Source organism: Oryctolagus cuniculus, chromosome 15 (genome assembly GCF_051225735.1).
Source record: "Oryctolagus cuniculus isolate XC-2025 breed Fujian yellow rabbit chromosome 15, ASM5122573v1, whole genome shotgun sequence".
Classification (NCBI taxonomy): Eukaryota; Metazoa; Chordata; class Mammalia; order Lagomorpha; family Leporidae; genus Oryctolagus; species Oryctolagus cuniculus.
In genome coordinates, this window is record NC_142881.1 from 37,994,196 (window position 1) to 38,014,712 (window position 20,517).

General features: G+C 43.4%; 1 protein-coding gene across 4 annotated transcripts in view; it reads left to right on the top strand.

Annotated features, from left to right (window-relative positions):
• The window catches only part of IDE (insulin degrading enzyme), a 116,679-nt gene extending 96,882 nt beyond the window's left edge, over positions 1-19,797 (top strand). For all 4 annotated transcript variants that reach the window (XR_016222131.1, XM_089314753.1, XM_089314754.1 and 1 more), the window contains 9 exons: positions 537-657; positions 4,849-4,940; positions 5,837-5,948; positions 9,101-9,268; positions 10,599-10,871; positions 12,991-13,052; positions 16,086-16,158; positions 16,813-16,880; positions 17,498-19,797. Coding sequence is in view for 3 of the 4 variants with exons in the window: in XM_089314753.1 (XP_089170879.1) it covers positions 537-657; positions 4,849-4,940; positions 5,837-5,948; positions 9,101-9,268; positions 10,599-10,871; positions 12,991-13,052; positions 16,086-16,158; positions 16,813-16,880; positions 17,498-17,593 (1,065 nt within the window). In the remaining variant the exon portion in view is untranslated. The remainder of the gene's footprint in view (positions 1-536; positions 658-4,848; positions 4,941-5,836; positions 5,949-9,100; positions 9,269-10,598; positions 10,872-12,990; positions 13,053-16,085; positions 16,159-16,812; positions 16,881-17,497) is intronic.
• Positions 19,798-20,517: the final 720 nt, after the last annotated feature.

Sequence of the window (20,517 nt, forward strand, 5' to 3'; positions counted from 1 at the left end):
CACATCATCTGCTGGAGGTAGAGAAGGAGCCTGGCTGTGGGCATCTGGTCTAGCTGTTAAGACACTAGTTAAGATGCCCATGTCCTATATTGGAGTGCCTGGATTCAATTCCTGGTTGCGGCTTCTGATCCCAGCTTCCAGCAAGTGTAGACACTGGGTTCGCAAATGACAGCTCAAGGAGTTGGGTCCCTGCCACCCACCTGGGAAACCTGTATTGTGTTCCTGATTCTCAACTTTGGCTCATCCCCATCCCAGCCCTTGCAGGCATTTGGGGAATGAACCAACAGATGGAAGCTTGCTGTCTGTGTCTGTCTCTCTGTGCCTCTCAAATAAATAAATGAACAACAACAAAAAAAAAGCAACCTGGGTAAAGAAAAAGGATACCTCATAGGGGATTAAGCCCCATTCTTGGTTATATAACTTTAGAAGAATTTACACGTACTTTACACAAAATGAAGTTTGGTTACAGCTGATCTGTTGAAATGATTTTTAAAAGATTGACAAAATTAACAAACCTGTGTGTCTCCTTTCACTAGTACATGCGATCTCTCAACAATTTCCGGGCTGAGCAGCCTCACCAGCATGCCATGTACTACCTCCGCTTGTTGATGACTGAAGTGGCTTGGACTAAAGATGAGTTAAAAGAAGCCCTGGATGGTGAGACTCATTTCTGTTTAAAGCCTAATGCCTTCATCAAGGGTTGGTACTTTTGAGTAATGTGTAATCCTATTAAAGCCAGATGTATTTATTTTTCATAAAAACAGTAATGGCTTTGGAAGTGGCTTTTGTATTCAGGTAGTTTAACCACATTTGCTCTTTTCATCCTGGACACACACCAGTTCATAGATTTCTACAAATGACCAAGTGTTCTGACTCTCCCCCTTCCCTTGTTAATACTGAAATTTTCAGAAAAGGAAAATTGGGCTGAACTTAAAAGTCTTATCACACGGAAGTTCTTGGGCGTTTTCTCCTGCTGTAGCCTCTTTAGCTCTGTTCAGTTCAGTTAAATTTTTGGAAGATGTTTAGAGTCATCCTTGGGTATTTTAATTTGTTTTTTGGTTTTTTAAACCTCAAGTCTAGTTTTCAGGAGTTTTGCTTGAAAGTTCTAAATTCCTTGAACAGTGGAAATGACTTCCTTCATCTTTTCTATTTAGTATCTAGTACAAGTGTATGTCTCATACACAGCCATTGAACACAATGAAACTAAATGTAGACTGAAATCACCCTTTGTTATTATGTTTTTATTTCCCAAGAAGTAAAATGCAATTTTTAAGAAAAGAATTTCATTAAACTTTCAATAATCTTTTATGATGTCATTACTTATTATGTAACACTATGCTGTTAATGTTTTCAGTGACAAATCAAAACCAAAGTATTCAACATCATTATTTTATTGCCTCAGGCATTGGCTAGAACGCTAGACTTTAAATTCATTAACTAGAAGACGTGTTTTTTTCTTAACATTTCATATGTTTTCTTTGCAAAATAATTATGAATCGTGCAGTTACTAGCAAGAATTTTTACCTTTTTAAAAAAAGCTCAGAATTGATTATGTTTTCGAGAAACTGAATCCTGCTTTCGGTATGATCAAAAAGCAGAGGTTTAGGGTTTTTTCCTCTTAGAATCTAGGTCAGATGGCAGATGGATTTTTTTTTTATTTTATTTAATGAACATAAATTTCCAAAGTACAGCTTATGGATTACAATAGCTTCCCCCCCTCCAATAACTTCCCTCCCACCCACAACACTCCCCTCTCCCACTCCCTCTCCCCTTCCCTTCACATCAAGATTAATTTTCAATTATTTTTATATACAGAAGATCAATTTAGCATATATATATTTTTTTTTTTTTTTTTTGACAGGCAGAGTGGATAGTGAGAGAGAGAGACAGAGAGAAAGGTCTTCCTTTGCCGTTGGTTCACCCTCCAATGGCCGCCGCGGCCGGCGCGCTGCGGCCGGCGCACCGCGCTGATCCGATGGCAGGAGCCAGGAGCCAGGTGCTTTTCCTGGTCTTCCATGGGGTGCAGGGCCCAAGCACCTGGGCCATCCTCCACTGCACTCCCTGGCCACAGCAGAGGGCTGGCCTGGAAGAGGGGCAACCGGGACAGAATCCGGCGCCCCGACCGGGACTAGAACCCGGTGTGCCGGCGCCGCTAGGCAGAGGATTAGCCTAGTGAGCCGCGGCGCCGGCTCAATTTAGCATATATTAAGTAAAGATTTCAACAGTTTGCACCCACACAGAAACACAAAGTGTAAAATACTATTTGAGTATTAGTTATAGCATTAATTAAACACCTAAGAGTAATTGTGTATTAATTACAGAGTTCAACCAATAGTTTTAAGTAGAACATAAAAAATACTAAAAGGGTAAAGTATTAAGTTCTTTTTTTTTTCTTTTTCTTTTTTTTGTTATATAGTTTTTTTTTTAATAAATGTGAATTTACAAAGTGCAACTTTTGTATTGTTGTGGCTTCCCCCCCTCAACCTCCCTCCCTCCCGTGGCCTTCCCCTCTCCCACTCCCTCTCCCAGGCAGATAGATTTTAAGCAGAGTAAGCTCTGACATCTCACAGGCATATACAGTCTTCCTAAAATTTCTTTTATAAAGGTAAAGTCAGTGCTTTTTTGTTGAAATTCTTTACTCTATTAATAGTAATTCTGGGCCGGCACTGTAGCTCACTTGGCTAATCCTCCGCCTGTGGTCCCGGCACCCCGGGTTCTAGTCCCGGTTGCCCCTCTTCCAGTCCAGCTCTCTGCTGTGGCCTGGGAGGGCCGTGGAGGATGGCCCAAATGCTTGGGCCCCTGCACCCCCATGAGAGATCGGGAGGAAGCATCCGGCTCCTGGCTTCAGGTCAGCGCAGCGCCGGCCGTAGCGGTCATTAGGGGAGTGAACCAACGGAAGGAAGACCTTTCTCTCTGTCTCTCTCACTGTCTATAACTCTCTCTTTGTCTTTCTCTCTCACTGTCTAACTCTGCCTGGCAAAAAATTTAAAAAAATAGTAATTCTGTTGTGATAAATATACTTCTATAATAATTCAGAATGCCAACATAGCTTAATTTGGGGACAACTCAATATGAGAAGCTAGCTCCCCAGTAACTCTTAAGTCACTCAGCTGTTTAGGAACCACAATAGCAGGAACCTCAGAGTCCAGTGTAGTCAAACAGCATTTACTTTGCCCCTAAAGATTTAAAGACATTCAGATTGGGGTGGGAATTTGGCCTACTGGTTTAGATGCCAGTTAAGATGCCTATGTCCCATATTGGAGTACTTGAGTTCAATGGCTCCAACTCCTGACTACAGCTTCCTGCTAATGTAGACCCTGTGTGAGGCAGCAGTGAGGGCTCATAGAAATGAGGTCTTGAAACCCACATGGGAGACTTAGAGTTCCTGGCTGTGAGCCCAGGCCACTGTGGGCATTTGGGGAGTGAACCAGTTTATAGGAGCTAGTATGCTCGCTCCCTTTCCCTCTCAAATAAATAAATGTTTTTAAAACAATAATTTAAAATGATCAATTAAATGGTGTTTCTTGGCTTAAGGAGTACCAGTCTAGTGACAAAGCGTAAATGAGAACAGATCATTTCAACAGAGACAAAGGAGGATAAGTGTTGTGATAGAAATCTGCAAAGAAGTATGGAGGGGTTTAGTGACAGGGGCTTCTAAGGCCATGTAGTGTAGTGGAACGAGTGCCACTTGGGTCAGACCAAGGATCACATCCCAGCTCTGCAGTTTACTAGCTTGATGACTTCTGATAAAAAAAAAAATTATCTTAATTTCAGTTTTTTTCACTTCTAAAATGGGGATGATAGTATATTCTTATAGTTTAAAAGATAACATCTGTAAAATGTCTGATCCACAGTAAGTATGTGTTAATTTCCTTCTCATGTCTCCCATTAAATTTCAGTCACTAATTTTAGCCACCATTGATGGATTTTGTCTGTAGCAGTTATTACTCAGGTGTTCTGTTAAAGAAGGGACAACTCTTCCTTTTAAAAGAATTAACTCAATACATGTAAAAGGAATGAGGAAAACAGAAAAGTTACCATTAGTACACCATAATAATTTTTATAGGCCATAGCCACAAATGAATGCCAAAATTATTAAAATCTAAGGGAAATATGAAGGGAAAACAGAGTGTTTGTATAGTCTCAAGCTATGTCCCCCCAAATAAATATTTACTAATTTTAATGGAAAAATAAGTACTGATGGTTAGGAAGGCTATAGGAGTTACTCAGTTATAACCAAAAGAATAAAATATACCTTTATAGTGAGGACATCTGGCAGGCACCACCTTAACCAAGTGATCAGAGTTAACATCACCAGTAGTACAACCCATTAAATCCATGTATGCTGATATGATGTGCTTGAGTAACGCATGTTACCTGTGAAGTCTCTCCCTACTAATGGATAAGCACAGTTTCATCATGAGAAAATACTGGATAAACCCACTTGTAGGAAATTCTTCTAAATGACTAAATGTTACTCTTCAAAAGTTTCAAGGCCAATGAAAGATGAGAACGACCGAGAAACGGTTGCCAATTATAGAAGACTGAAGGACACATGACAGCTAAATGTCATTGTAGATTAGATCCTTGAACAGAAAATGACATCAGTGAGAAAACTGAAATCAGACAGTCTGTACTTTGGTTAATAGTATTGTACCAGTGTTAATTTCTTTGCTTTGACCTTTGTGTTATTGTTAGGAAAGAATAGCATCTGAGCATTAGAGAAAACTGGCAGAAGGGTGTACAGGGATTTCCTGTAGTATTTTTGCAGTTCTCCTATAAGTCTCAAGTTGTCTCAGTCAAAGCTGTTCTCATACACAGAGCTCACTGCTTCTTACGTCTTTACAGATGTCACCCTTCCTCGCCTTAAGGCCTTCATCCCTCAGCTCCTGTCGCGGCTGCACATTGAAGCCCTCCTCCATGGAAACATAACAAAGCAGGTGATTGAGGTTTTAGCAGTCTTTCATGGATCAACTCAAGAGGTTTTTTCCTTTAGTCTGTCTCAAGAGTGTTAACCAGCAGAGTGTGATAAATAATAGGCACATTAGAGTTCACACATCTGTCTCTGTGGACAAAGGTATGAGAGAGAACGGGAAGTGCCCTGTGAGGGTCGTTAACTGAGGGCCTGCCTTCATGTCTGCCTCCTCTGCTGTTGCCTGCCTTGTGCACTCATGGAAGGAAATGGCAATAATTGTCCCTACTTTGTGCAGGAGCCTGGATTCAAATCTTGGCTCTGCCACATAACAGATACATAGTTTCCTGAAAAATGTCTTCACTCTGCTGTTTCTTTCTGTAAAATTATAATAGCACCTATATCAGGGATTATAAGGATTAAATTGTACCTGCCAAGTGCTTAGCACATGCAAAGCACTACAGATTTCCATAGCATTCTGTCTCAGGAGCACTCAAACAACATGCCCAAGTTCGGGAGCTAGCAAGTGCCAGACAGGATTCTTATGGAAGTTTGTATCATTGGCAGTAAATCCTGTGCTTACCTCCAGTGCTTTGCTGGGACCCCAGGTATCTGAGTGGGTCATTCTCCACCACCACTACCTCTCTGGCTCTGGCAGTGCCTTCTCTCCAGTATCGATATTGACGTTGATGATTGTGTGTGATCCCTGTTTCTCTGCACTGCTGCCATTTTGGCATTTCAGTTTTTATCTATTTTAATAGGATTGTATGTTCTTCAGATTTACAAACCATTTTAATGATCAACTAATGGATTTTTGCAAGCAAGTTGTCATATTGTAATGGACTGTTCTGTATACCGTTTTTACTTTCACACATAAGATATGTTTGGTTTTTCGTAATGTGCTGTGAATGCCTTTTTCCCCAGGCTGCATTAAGTATTATGCAAATGGTTGAAGACACCCTTATTGAATATGCTCATACAAAACCTCTCCTTCCGAGTCAGCTGGTTCGGTATAGAGAAGTTCAGCTCCCTGACAGTAAGTTGAAATATTGTGACTTTGGGAATGGACTGCTTTGACATAACAATGTGGGTGATTACAGCATGAATTCAGTTGGATGATAATGCATTGTTTTATGGCAAAGGATCCACTGGAGTCGTCCTTTACTTATACAAATATGATTAGAGACAGATAATTCTGCCAGAAAATTCTCGTAGGAGAGCCAAAGAGGTGAAACTAGAGGTAGGCAGTAATTTTGAAGAGAATTATACTAGAATTGACTGGTACTTGAGTGTAGGGGAGTTAGAAAGTAAAATTAGCACAAAACTAAGAAATATGGACTGTGAAGCATTAAATAAAATCCGTTTATAAAATATGGAAATTTAGAGTGGTAGTATTTCATTGGAAGCTCATAGGAATCCTTGACCAAAATAGTTTTAGGACAGCCACAGGTACTGAGAACATAGATTCATTACATGTTTTTGGAGGATTAACAAAGAATTGGTTTAACTTAATGTATTTATTGGGGCTTAAAATCTTGGGTTACTTCTACATTAACAGCAGTTTCTCTTGGTATACAAACTGCATTGTGGAGCAGTGGGTGTTTAAGCTACTTAGCCCTTTTGCTGCCTGTGATGCTAACATTCCATATAGGTGCTGGTTTGAGTCATGGCTGCTGCACTTCCAATCCAGCTTCCTGCTAGTGTGCCTGGAAAAGCAGTGGAAGATGGCCCAAGTGACTGAGTCCCTGCCACTCACATGGGAGACCTGGATGGAGTTCCCAGCTCCTGACTTTGGCCTAGCCCAGCCCTGGCCACTGAAATCATTTGGGGAGTGATCTAGCAGATAGAAAATGAATCTCCCCCACCCCAACCCTGCCTTTAAAATAAATAAATCTTTTTTAGAAAAACTCTTTAAACATTGTTTTCAGCATTATTAAAAACTGCATAATGGGGCCGGTGCCGCGGCTCAATAGGCTAATCCTCCACCTTGCGGCGCCAGCACAGCGGATTCTAGTCCCGGTCGGGGCACCAGATTCTGTCCCGGTTGCCCCTCTTCCAGGCCAGCTCTTTGCTGTGGCCAGGGAGTGCAGTGGAGGACGGCCCCAGTGCTTGGGCCCTGCGTCCCATGGGAGACCAGGAGAAGCACCTGGCTCCTGCCTTTGGATCAGCGTGGTGCGCCGGCCGCAGCGCGCTGGCCACGGTGGCCATTGGAGGGTGAACCAATGGCAAAGGAAGATCTTTCTCTCTGTCTCTCTCACTGTCCACTCTGCCTTCTCACTGTCCACTCTGCCTGTAAAAAAAAAAAAAAAAAAAAAAAAAAAAAAAAAAAAAACCTGCATAATGGGAAGTTGTTAGACCAAGAACAAGACTATTGATTTTTTTTTTTTTTTTTTTTTTTGGCTATACTTGATTGTTGGCTGTTCTTCATGCATGTGTCATCTTTGCTACTTCCCCCAGCTATTTCATTCTGAATGCTGTTCCCTCTCCTCTTTCATCCTCATCATGGCCCAGCTACTCCTGCTAGGCCTATCGAACAAACCACCAACTCCACTAAACTTTTCCAAAACTCCCAGCTAGGAAATTGTTGCTTCTGCATCTAAACTCCCAGCAGTTTTTCTGGAGTCTATTTAAGCTACTTTGCACTTCTCCTCTTGCATTAGGATTAAAGTACATCTCTGTCTGCTTATTAGACCGTGCAGCCACTTGAGGGTGTTGTTACCTCAGGATGCCCTTGCTGACTGCTTAGAGATACCTTGAGCACAAGGCTGTTGTGCACAGCCAGTCAGCACAGACCCGGTAATGGTTTATTTCAAACTTTATGGCCGGCGCCGTGGCTCACTAGGCTAATCCTCCACCTTGCGGCGCCGGCACACCGGGTTCTAGTCCCGGTCGGGGCGCCGGATTCTGTCCCGGTTGCCCCTCTTCCAGGCCAGCTCTCTGCTGTGGCCAGGGAGTGCAGTGGAGGATGGTCCAGGTGCTTGGGCCCTGCACCCCATGGAAGACCAGGAAAAGCACCTGGCTCCTGGCTCCTGCCGTCGGATCAGCGCGGTGCGCCGGCCGCGGCGGCCATTGGAGGGTGAACCAACGGCAAAGGAAGACCTTTCTCTCTGTCTCTCTCTCTCACTGTCCACTCTGCCTGTCAAAAAAAAAAAAAAAAAAAAAAAAAAAAAAAAAAAAAAAACAAACTTTTTTTTTTAGATTGATTGATTTATTTCAAAGGCAGAGTTACAGAGAGAAGGAGAGACAGAGAGAGATTTTCCATCCGCTGGTTCACTTCCCAATGGCCGCATCTGCTGGGAATTGGACCCATCCAAAGCCAGGAGCAAGGAGCTTCCTCAGCGTCTCCAACGTGGGTGTTGAGGCCCAAATACTTTGGGCCATCCTCCACTGCTTTCCCAGGCACATTAGCAGGGAGCTGGATTGGAACTGGAGCAGCTGGGGCTCAAACCAGCATCCACATGGGATGCTGGCCCTGCAGGCCATGGCTTTACCTGCTACGCCACAGTGCTAGCCCCTCCTTCATATTTTTGATTCAGTTACTACAAGCAGAGCAGAGGAAAAATAGAAATCTGCTGTTCAAGAGTCATAGGATTTGTCCTCGGACAAAATACTGCCACTCTAGAAACAAAATCTCAAAGTGAAATTTCTCTCTCATGCCTCATTTCATCTCACTTCCCTCTTTGTCTTTTCTCTCCTGGGACCCTGTCTCTTTTGCCTCTGAAGTGCTCTCCCCAACTGCTGCAGGCCCCAAAACAGCCCAGTGTACTTCCCATTTTCAAAATGTCAGGTGTCAGTAAGCCATTCTGATCAGATGTGAATGCCTTAAATAACCCTTCACCTAAGCCTCCAGGGAAAGGCAGTTAGGCATTGCAAAAGAGAAGACTTCGTGGGGCTACGTGTGAAAAGGCTGGAAGTAAGTGGAGACGGGCGGTGCTTACAGTGCATATTTCCTCGCTCTTTGAGTGAGCGAGAACTTCATGCTGCCCATTTACAAGCAGAGAGTTTGACTCCCAGTCAGCCTTGGACCTGGTTAGAAAGGTGAAGGAGAGGAAGTGCAGCTCTAAGCTTCACTACCCCCTTTCACTGTTGATGTTTAAATGATCCTTTCTGAGAATGAGCAGGTGTAGTGTTGACTTTATTAAACCTGAGTAAGTTTTTGAGCCTGTTACTCTTTCTGGACCTTGCCAGGAGGATGGTTTGTTTACCAGCAGAGGAATGAAGTTCACAACAACTGTGGCATCGAGATATACTACCAGACCGACATGCAGAGCACCTCGGAGAATATGTTTCTGGAGCTCTTCTGTCAGATTATCTCTGAGCCTTGCTTCAACACCCTGCGCACCAAGGAGCAGCTGGGTGAGAAGGAGGGGTGAACAACCAGTGTCCTCCGGAAGCGTTTTCCATGTGTGGGAATCATCAGGCACTGCGTACCAGGCGTGTTCTGTTCAGAGAGACTCAGGAAAACCTTGTTTATAAGAACTCCACTTCTGAAAGTTAAGCAATCAGTGTCTTACAGATATTCAGCAGTTCTTAGTGAGCTGGTGCTGGATTTATGTTGTAGTACATGTCAATGAAGAGGACATTTCAGGTAGGGAGGAAAGGATGCTAAGGGGAGACTTAGGGGTAGCATGATAGGAAGCCAGGGGCACTAGGATTCACCAGACTTTGAGTTCCCTGAGAGCAAGTATTACCTCTTATTCATTTTGTGTCCCAACCCTGGGAGGTGTGGAAGGTACTCAGTAAGTATTTGCAGTATTTTAGGCACTGTTCAGTCTTGGAAATGCTGGCAGATTTGCGGTCAGTGAGGAAAGAAGTACAAAGAAGCCTCCATAATGATAGGGAAGAACCAATGAGAAAAGATTTGTGTGAGTCTCTCCAAGGTTTTTTTTGTTTGTTTGTTTTTGTTTTTGTTTTTTTTTTAATAGCTACTATACAAGATGCTAAACATTAAAAATCAGTCAAATCAGGTTGGCATATCTGTAAAGGGATTATTGTAGTACAGTATGGTGAATGTTACTGTAAGTGTGCTCAAATACAGAGGCTATAGCTGAAGACAGTGACAGGACAGAAGTAGGACGCAGAGGCACCATAGCTGTCAGTGGGAGTAGATCCATGCAGAACAGTGAAGGGAAGAGCTTGGATTAGAAGAGGTATTGAAAGGGGAAATGCATGGTCTCACAAGATTACAGTGGAAATGGCTTTTTATTAGTCTAGTCTCTTGAGAGTTTGGTCTGACTCGAGTTGGTCCAAGCACGGATTTTCTAACGTGCTCTGTGACAGAGCCAGCTTCATGGAAGGAACTTAGATGTTAATGGGACAGTGGTGAAGGCATGAGAATGACTCCAGTCTTTTCTAGGAACGGGAATAAGTTCAGCCTAGATTGAAGGGGATGAACTAGGAGAGTGAGGAGATACGATACGTGGATTTTGAGTTTGAATGATGAGTGGGTTTTTGTAGGATTTGGGCCTTAGAAGAAAAAGTCATCTGTAACTTTCTGACTTCCTCAGGGAACCCTCTTATTTGGTTCCTAGGAACTAGGACTATCTGAATTGTTCAGATTTCTTCAGAAGTGGATCACCTAAACCCTAGAGTAGATTTTCTTGAGTCTCATAAAATCATTTGAAAACTTCAGAGTGACCCAAGTCTTAAATGGCAGAGTCCTGACTGGCTGGTGTTTGCATTTCAGGATATATCGTCTTCAGTGGCCCGCGTCGAGCCAATGGCATCCAGGGCTTGAGATTCATCATCCAGTCAGAAAAGCCACCTCACTACCTGGAAAGCAGAGTTGAAGCTTTTTTAATTACCATGGAAAAGTCCATAGAGGATATGACAGAAGAGGCCTTTCAGAAACATATTCAAGCATTAGCAATTCGTCGACTAGACAAACCAAAGAAACTGTCTGCAGAGTGTGCTAAATACTGGGGAGAAATCATCTCCCAGCAATACAATTTTGATAGAGGTAAAGTAAAATTCAGGCCCCAGCATGGAAATGAAACATTTGAGAGGGTGGAAACCATTCTTCAAAGTGACTTTGATTTTGAAGGTGATAGTCAAGTATGGATGGATGTGGGAAGGAGCTGACACTTCTTAAGAGCTGTTACTTAACATAATAGCAAGCTCCTCTTAGAAATGTTTTCTTTTTTCTTTCCCAAAAGGAGCTACATCTGCCTTTATCATATTAATATATTAATGTGTGAACAGGTATAATTTCACTTTTTTCTATGCCTGAGACCCTACACAGATACATTAAAAAGACAAATTCTGCAGATTGAACTTCTTGGGGTCAGTGTTACCCTAAGAGGGACGGGAGTTCAGACACTTGCCTTTAGGGGTCTCCAGAGATTGTCATGCTTTCAGTCTTGGAAGAACTGTACTTCCTAAAGTCTCCAGTCTATCAGCCGTCTTTCTTCTCGAGCAGAGATTAACAGAGGAGTGTGCTAAACCACTCTATAAATCAGGGGACTTGGGGGTTATGTTCCCATTCTGGTGCCAGCAACTAAAAATCTTGGCCAAGTCACCTTTTTTTGGGCCTCGATTTCCTTACCTTTAATTTTTCTAGTAGTTGGATTCACTATTAATGATAATATTATCTACAATTTATTGAGCACTTACCATTTGCCTAGCATCAAGTTATCACACAGGGGGTGTACAAAAAAGTTCACAGAAAATTCACATTATCTTTTAATTTAATTTTTCTAGTAACATTTTGAAAAACTCTTTTTTTTTTTTTTAATTTTTTATTTTTGACAGGCAGAGTGGACAGTGAGAGAGAGAGACAGAGAGAGAAAGGTCTTCCATTGCCGTTGGTTCACCCTCCAATGGCCGCCGCTGCAGCCGGCGCACCGCGCTGATCCGATGGCAGGAGCCAGGATCCAGGTGCTTTTTCCTGGTCTCCCATGGGGTGCAGGGCCCAAGCACCTGGGCCATCCTCCACTGCACTCCCTGGCCATAGCAGAGAGCTGGCCTGGAAGAGGGGCAACCGGGACAGAATCCGGTGCCCCGACCGGGACTAGAACCCGGTGTGCCGGCGCCGCAAGGTGGAGGATTAGCCTATTGAGCCACGGCGCCGGCTTGAAAAACTCTTTATCATTTTTTAAAAAGATTTTTTTAATGTATTTGAAAGGCAGAGTTATAGAGAGAAGAGGAAAGACAGAGATCTGGTTTATTCCCCAAATGGCTGCAGGCCAGGCCTACGCCAGGAGCCCAGAGCTTCTTCTGGGTCACCCACATGGGTGCCGGGGCCCAAGCGTTTGGGCTGTCTCCCAGGCACAATTAGTAGGGAGCTGAATCAGAAGTGGGGCAGACAGGTCTTGAATCAGTGCCCATATGGGATGCCGGCACTGCAGACAGAGGTTAACCAGCTACACCACAATGCCAGCCCCGTATATCGTTTTCTTAATTCTTACCATAGCTCCATAAATTAGTGATTGTCCCCATTTCCAGATGAGGAAGCTAAGGCTCAGAAAAGTCGAAGTGACTAGCCCAAGATCCATCAGCCTGTGATAGAGAGTCAGGTGATGAATCAAGGCTGGCCTGGATCCTAAGCCAAGACTTTATCCATGGCATTGCATCACTTATTTTTACTTGAAATCTATTCCCTTTCTACCAGTAGGAACAAATGATAGCCTTAGTACATTGAGTACTTTAGTCTTTGAGTAAAGTATAGTATCATTTAGTGTAGTATTATGAACTATTTAAATATGGAAATACTAGGGGCAGGCATTTGGCCTAGCAGCTAAGGTGCCACTTAAATATCTGCACTCCATATTAGAATGCCTGGGTTAAAGTCCTGGACCTATTCCCAGTTCCAGCTTCCTGCTGATGTGTACCCTGGGAAGCAGCAGGTGATAGCTCAAGTAGTTGTTGGATCCCTGCCACCAAGACCTGGATTGAGTTCCCAGCACCTGGCTTTTACCTGGCTCATCTGTAGGCATTTGTGGAATGATCCAGTTGATGGGAGCTTTCTCTCTGTCTCTCCCTTCCTCTCCCTCTGTCTCTCTACTTCTCAAATAAATTAAAGTAAGTATGAATATTTTTGAGAGAAATATTAGTAAGTCATTGTTTGATTTCTTTTTAAGATAACATAGAAGTTGCATATTTAAAGACACTTACCAAGGACGATATCATCAAATTTTACAAGGTAAGTTGAATTCATATGTTTAGATTTTGACTGATAAGGAACTAGTTTATGTGCTATGTTATATATTACTGCTTTAAACCCACTCACACTGGATTTGTGAAGGAGTTTTGGGGATTGAAGTGTTTTTGACAGAAACCCCTATTACTGTTAGAAAACAATGCAGACAATTCATATTGAACCCCAGACTGTTTTCTTCTCCCTCTCCACCAAGGACTGTGAAGACCCTCCCTGGCTTCCAAATCCACCTCTTCAGGCTCTCCTTTTGTTTCTTCTCTCTGTTCTTATCCCACCCTTCCAAGAATATTACTGAGCTTGTTTAGTGGGGAAGAACAAAGAAAGCAAAAGAGCTCAAGAATCAGATTATTTTCTAAGATCTGACAACTATAAATGGTCTTCACCCATTTAGGTGCCCCTGAGGCTTCTTCTTCTTCTTCTTCTTCTTTTTTTTTTTTTAAACAAGTGTGGTTATTCATTCACCTTGAGCTGTGTTCAGAGGTCTTGTGAGTTTTGAGTGTTTGTGCTCACTGAGACAGTTTATCAAGATCGGGTGGACATTTGCTTAGTGGTTAGGACTCCACATTCCACTGCCTGGGTTCAGTTCTCAACTCCAGCTTCCTGCTAATGCATAAGCTGGGATGCAGTGGTGATGTTCAAGTAATGGGTTCCTGCCTCCCACATAAGAGACTTGGATTGAATTCCTGACTCCTGGCTTCAGGCCTGCCCAGCCTAGTCCAGCACCAACCACGGCAGGCAACTAGAGATGGGAACTTTGTCTATCTCTCTGCCTCTCAAATTCTTAGAAAAAGAAATTAAGGAGAAGCACTACCATTAAATTCTTTTTGGCACAGGGTTGTGGGTGTTTGGCATAGCAGTTAAGACGCTGCGTAGGACCCTGCATCCAGCAGTGCCTGCGTTGAAGTCCTTTTTCAGCTCCTGATCCCAGCTTCCTGCTAAAGTGCGTCCTGGGAGGCACCAAGTAGGGGCTCAAGTAGTTGGGCCCCTACTACGCATATGGAAGAACCATACTGAGTTTGTGGCTCCTGGCCTCAGCCTGGCCCAACCCCAGGTGTTGTGGGCATTTGGAAATGAACCAATGGATATAAGATCTGTGTGTGTGTGTGTGTGTGTGTGCGTGCACGTACCTTTTCAAAAATATATAAATAAGTAAATGTATTTCTTTATTCATTCAGTCATTCATTTGAAAACTTCCCAGCACAATTTAAGAGGTTCAGGGACAGGCATAGTGGCACAGCAGGGTAAGCACTGCTTGGCATGCCCACATCTCACATCAGAGTGTCATTTCCAGTCCCAGTCCTTTTATTTCCCATCCAGCTAAGAGGCAGCAGATAGTGGCTCAAGTACTTGGGTCCCTGCCTCGCACATGGAAGACCTGGATGGAGTTTCAGGTGCTTCACTTTGGCCTGACATAGCCCTGGCTGTTGGAGGCATTTGATGAGTGACCAGCAAATAGAAAATCTCTGTCTGTCTCTGTCATTTTATCTTTCAAATAAATAAACACTTTTTAAAAAGCCAAGGTTTCCCATAAGAAACAGCGGGGAGGATTTACACCATCTGACTCTTCTCCTGCATTCCAAAATTCTAAAAAGTATAACAGAATTTGTGCTAAGTAGATACATAATGTATAGTAAACATGCTAAGTGCACAAATTCTAAATTTTTGCTTTTGCAATAGAATTGTACCTATTTAAAGTACTAAATACATTCTTTATGGTATATTGGGGCCTCTAAGTTGTGTAAAATATTCTATGCCTGTTTTTTGAGACAAGGACCAAAATTACACCTTATGATTACTATAGCACCTTAGAATTGTCCCTTGGTATTCTAGCCACTTCTTCTCTCTCTCTCTTTTTTTTTTTTTTTTTTTTTTTTGACAGGCAGAGTGAGAGAGAGAGACAGAGAGAAAGGTCTTCCTTTGCCATTGGTTCACCCTCCAATGGCCGCCGTGGCCAGCACGCTGTGGCCGGCGTACTCCGCTGATCCGATGGCAGGAGCCAGGTACTTCTCCTGGTCTCCCATGGGGTGCAGGGCCCAAGCACTTGCGCCATCCTCCACTGCACTCCCGGGCCACAGCAGAGAGCTGGCCTGGAAGAGGGGCAACCGGGACAGAATCCGGCGCCCCGACCGGGACTAGAACCGGTGTGCCGGCGCCGGAAGGCGGAGGATTAGCCTAGTGAGCCGCAGCGCCGGCCTTCTAGCCACTTCTGGTTTGTGTCTGTGATTAGGTGTTAAGTGGTCAGGAACTTGGTTCTGCCCTGTGCTCACATCCCTTAGGAGAGAGATCGTCTACTTCACAGTGCCGTTTTCTGGGGATCTGTTAAAGCTGTCAGCACAGGACTCAGTGCTTGACTCTGGGTAGAATGACTTTGTAAAAGCTTGAGCAGTGAGGCCTGCTCACATGGTTCTCCATATTAGGGCTTCCAGTGACCAGTTCATTCATTACTGCTGCTGCTGTGCGGGAGGGTGAAGAAAAAGAAACAGTCCCCAGCCTGCAGGTGTGAGTTTCCTAGGGGAAAACGGTGATCTTGCGCCTCCTCCCTCCGGATCCTCTGCAGAAGTACAAGGCAGCTGGTCTCTTTGCAGGCATACAAGTGTTAGTACAGCCAGTTACACCTTAGCAAGAAGAAAAAGGACAATGCAATGCTATCAGTTCTGAGTTTGATAGGAAAAGCCAGTGTCTTAAGTGCAGCTTTTTCAGCAGTGAGATTTGAGCCATTGTGGCTGTGCAGAGAGACCTCTGGACAAGTTATTTTCTTTACCTCATAGCTCCCTTTGCCTTGTTTAGAGGAAGACAAGCATCTTATCTACCCACTACTCTTTTTCAGTGACAGCCTTGGAATAGATGCACTATATATTAAACAAAATCCAAATCTGAAATATAACCCCAAGTGGGCTTCCCAACCCTGGGCAGCAACTTTTCAGTATCTAACTGAGTTTCTTCATAGTCATCGTAGAGTACTTCATTTTGAGTTCCTTCGTGGAGCAAAAGGATGACCTTACTCTTCTTTCTACCCAGGAAATGTTGGCAGTAGATGCTCCAAGGAGACACAAGGTGTCCGTCCATGTTCTTGCCAGGGAAATGGATTCTTGTGAGTATTGACTTTTTTGAAAAACCTATGTTTAGGTTCACGTTGAGCCACCTCATGGCTGTTCCTTACCATAGTGACATGCCTTAGAGTGTCAGAAAGTAAAGCGTAGACAAAGGGAACTGGAGATGGTCTGCTTTATCAAAGCAGAAGTTAAGGGGAAGAGGGAAATGAAGCCACGAAGGGGAGAGCTCATACCAGGGCATCAGCAAAGCTCCTCAAGGACACACAGGTGGTAGCTGGTGGGGAATCTTCAAAGAGGCTGTGTGGCACCACTGCATTTGGAGGGAAGGGTGAGCAAGTCGTCTGCTCCATCTTGCCATCTCCTGCCTTTTGATGGCCATGGTTTGCCCTGTGGCTATTAACTCCACTGCCCTTCTGGGTCATTTTCCTGCATTTTTCTGGCTAGCCAGAACCGCAGCATCCAGTCAGGTCAGACCTGGGCAGCCAAGCTGCTGTAGCCAGGGCTTTATGACCTCTTTAGCCTGAAGAGCCATTGTGGACACCGCAGATAGAAGGCAGGACAAGCAAAGGAGCATCTGAGAATTCTAGGAACTGGATCTGATGATGAACTGAATCTGCTTTAGATTTGTTTTGAAAAGTTGCTCTTGCATGCAAGTGTTAAGTTCAGAGCATTAACCTTTAATTTCCTTATAGGTCCTGTTGTTGGAGAGTTCCCGTGTCAAAATGATATAAACTTGTCACAAGCACCAGCCTTGCCACAAGTAAGAAATGTAAATCTGGTGTTAGATTGTGCTGTCAGGATTTCCTGCTTAGAGGGAGCTTATTCATCAGGACACACAGACAGATGTTTCAGGTCACCAGATGTTCCAGCTTCCACTTGCCGTCCCCCTCGAATGCCTGTCACTCAGCTCTGCCCTTGCCTGCCTTTGCCTTTTGTGTGAACACTTGTGTTACTGTGCAGTGAGTCATCTCTGGCCACATCCATTCCCGGCACTCAGTATTGCCTGTGTATTTTAATCATTAGAAAGACTGGCATTTACTTGCAGGAGGAGCAAACGGGCTGGGCACACCAGCCTCTGCTGCTCTGCTGAAGCCTTGGTCCTGAGCCCCTACTGAGCCAGCTTTTGTGTGCTCAGAGGAAAGCCAAGACTCTTCCTTCTGGCCCAGAATCCCACTGGGGACACTTGCCATAGGTTTGCATAGAACAGTTGGTGACCCTGCGGCCCTAGTGACCCAAGATGAGCTAGTCGCCATTGTGGAAGGTAGAAAACAGTGGGTGCTTGTGCCCCTCTCCCCAGAAAAGTTGATGTCGTGTTCTTAACCTGATGTGTAGGTTAAATACACTAAAAGAAACCCTGTGTTATTTTTTTCCCCCCAGCCTGAAGTGATTCAGAACATGACCGAGTTCAAACGTGGATTGCCCCTCTTTCCCCTTGTGAAGCCACATATTAACTTCATGGCTGCAAAACTCTGAAGGTTCCCTGTGGCTGGAAAAATGCAAGTGGATGCGTTCCGGAATCTTCCGAGGCCTAGGGAAACCATCTTGGCCACTCTAGTACTTTCCGATTCACTTTAAGAAAGATAAACCGATACAAAGAAGTTGTCAAATGTCATTATGTAGAAATATTAAAAATCCAAAGTAATTAAATTACAGAATCTTATAGATGTAGAATATTTTTAAAATACATGCCTCTCAAATATTTTAAAATTTTTTCTTTTTATGTCTAAGAGAAATTTCCCTTATATAACAGTGCTTAAAATGATGAATGATATTCCTATAGAATCTCTCTTTCCTGTTCTGTAAAATAGTCACTTGTCTGAAGGAAGTAAAAGTTCTTTTCTAAAAGCCTCCTTAAGTTGACAGAGAAGACTGCAAGACATTTAGAAAGGTAATACCTTTGTAGAAACCAGTCCCAAATTTGCTTTCTACCTGCTGGTTTCGTGGAAATTAATGAAGAACATTACATTTGGCAGATGATGAACAAGATAACAATTTTGTTTTATTAGTGAAATTGCTGGTTATATAAGGCATGGTTTTAATCTTTTTATAAAGTTTGAACATGTTTTTTATTCCAACTAGTAAAATGCTGGAAAACCCTATAGCACCCTAACTTATTTACAGTGCTAGAAATACAGATTTACCTTACATCGATTTTGTCCCAAACTGAATTTCTCAGGATTCCTGTGGTTTTCTTTCTTTCTGATTGAATCATATCCATGTTAAACAGTGTGGCTCATAGTTGGTTTGCAGTGTTCCCTCAGTTTGACTTTCTCTCATCAACATGTTGTATTTATTTAACGAGTATAGGTAGGGTCGACTTCAGATCCTACTGAGTGTGTGACGTGCTTTTCCAACATCAGCTATTGCAACCTCCTGTGACTTTGTACTACAGGGAAATTGCAGTCAGTATGTGAACCAGAATATTTTACCCCATTGCGAATTTAAAAGGCAACAACTACAAAGCCACCTTTTTGGCGAAATGAAAAGTCAAGTCTTGCATTCTTAAATAGCAAGTCTCCCTAAGACTAAAGTCCCTCACTACTACCAGTCTAATCTTGCCTTAAGTGTTATTTTTTGAATATATAAATATAAACATACAATCACAGATGATAACTAGAGTGGACTTTTTAAAAAAATATTTTTTTCATAGAAAACTATTTTAGATGAAATTGTTACTGTAGTTGTTTTGAGATATTTACTGTTATTAAAATTGCGTCAAGAGAAATTGTGAATATATTTCCACATACAGGCACTAGTAACAGTAAGTGACCCTGTGGCCCCCTAACTTGGGCAGAGTCAAGAGTGGCATTTTCACGTGACTTGTTTGCCAGGAGTTCTTTCTGCGGAGTCCTGTCTTTTCACACCTTCAGTTTTTACATTTGCCATTTTCCAAACAGTCTCCATTTGGGGCAAGAATGACACAGTCACAACCAGGGGACTGCTTCGAAAAGCAGAACTCCTGCTGCAGTCAGGTCACTGTGGTGCTGTAGCCGTCTTTCTCTCCTTACCCTCAAGGGCCGCCCTGTGTGCAGCCCGTCTCTGTCCATCAGAAGGTGTGTGGCACCATCACTTCCTTCTGGTTTTATGCATTTTGTAGACTATGCAGCTTTTCATCAAACTGCAGATATACAGCAGATGGATCTGAAATTAGTCCTGAAGAGTAAATGAAGTTAGTACTGGAAGAGTAAATAAAAACCCACCTGCCTTTGCTGTGGAAAGTTAGTATGTGCTGTTGAGTAGCTTTTATCTCTTTTTTTAACAAAATGGCTGAGGTTCACAAGTATCATGTTTAGGAGAAAGGCACATGAAGAGGTCTGAAAACCACCTCGTGTCGTCTTCCACAAACCTGCGATTGCTGTTGAGTTACTCCAGCGTTTCCCAGGTCCCAGAGTGGATCCAGAGCTGCTGAGGGATCTCTCAGGCATACTAATGGATTCATCTAAGTGAGTCCAAGCTGCAGCCCATGAGCAATAACAGACTACCCCAGATACTGCGGCTTACTCAGTGCTCAGCAGGCGAGGTCTGTGAAACGAATGCGTTATTAATTGCCTGGGACTTTTTTCTTAAAAAAAAAAGTCTTCTTTTTGGCCAGCTGATGTGATAGAGAAAGCACGTCACACAGCCAGTATGGAGGAGTGCTAGGGTTATCCTGTTTACAATAAACTGCCTGAACTTAACCTCTGAGTTGGCCTTTGTGTTATTTTTCCAGTTCTAGAGAAACAGTCCAGTGGTCAGTTCTCAGCCTACCTCTCAACATCTGATGTGACAAGATTGTGTGCTTTTGTTGTTCCTCGGGCAGAAACCTGTGAATTCTAATGTATTTTCTTTGAGCATATCTGGGTAACAGTGATTTAGTTAAATAAATGGCTCCATCTCACTCTCCTTCAAATAGGTAACTTCTGTAAAACAGCAGCATTGGTATTTGGGACTGAATTACTGGTGCAGGATCACTGACCCCAAACCCGGGGAGATATTTGCCCCTGATCTTACTTGAAAAAAAAAAATTGTAAGGGCTAGGAAAACAAACTACTTCCCTCCTCTACAGTTAGTGTTTCTGACTTCTTGCCACATCTGCAGCCACAGGTTAGGCGCCTATCTTGTCCAGTCACTGGCTTCTGACTGCCTGTCCACGCATGCCTTCTGTTCATGGCTGGCTCCAGTAGGCATTTCAAGAGGAAATCGGCTCGGACCTCAGCTTCCAGCCTAGGACAGTGGTCCAGCCCACACAGTCGGCCCTGCGCTCAGCGATGATGCAGCAGCCCCATCAGAGACCAAGAGCAACCGGGGGTTTTATAGCTCGGGGCAGTTTCCTTTCTCTTACAGCACTGCGGGGAACTGATGGGTCCCTTCCTCATATTCTGTAATCCAGTGTCGGGGATGTTTGCGATGAAACCAAG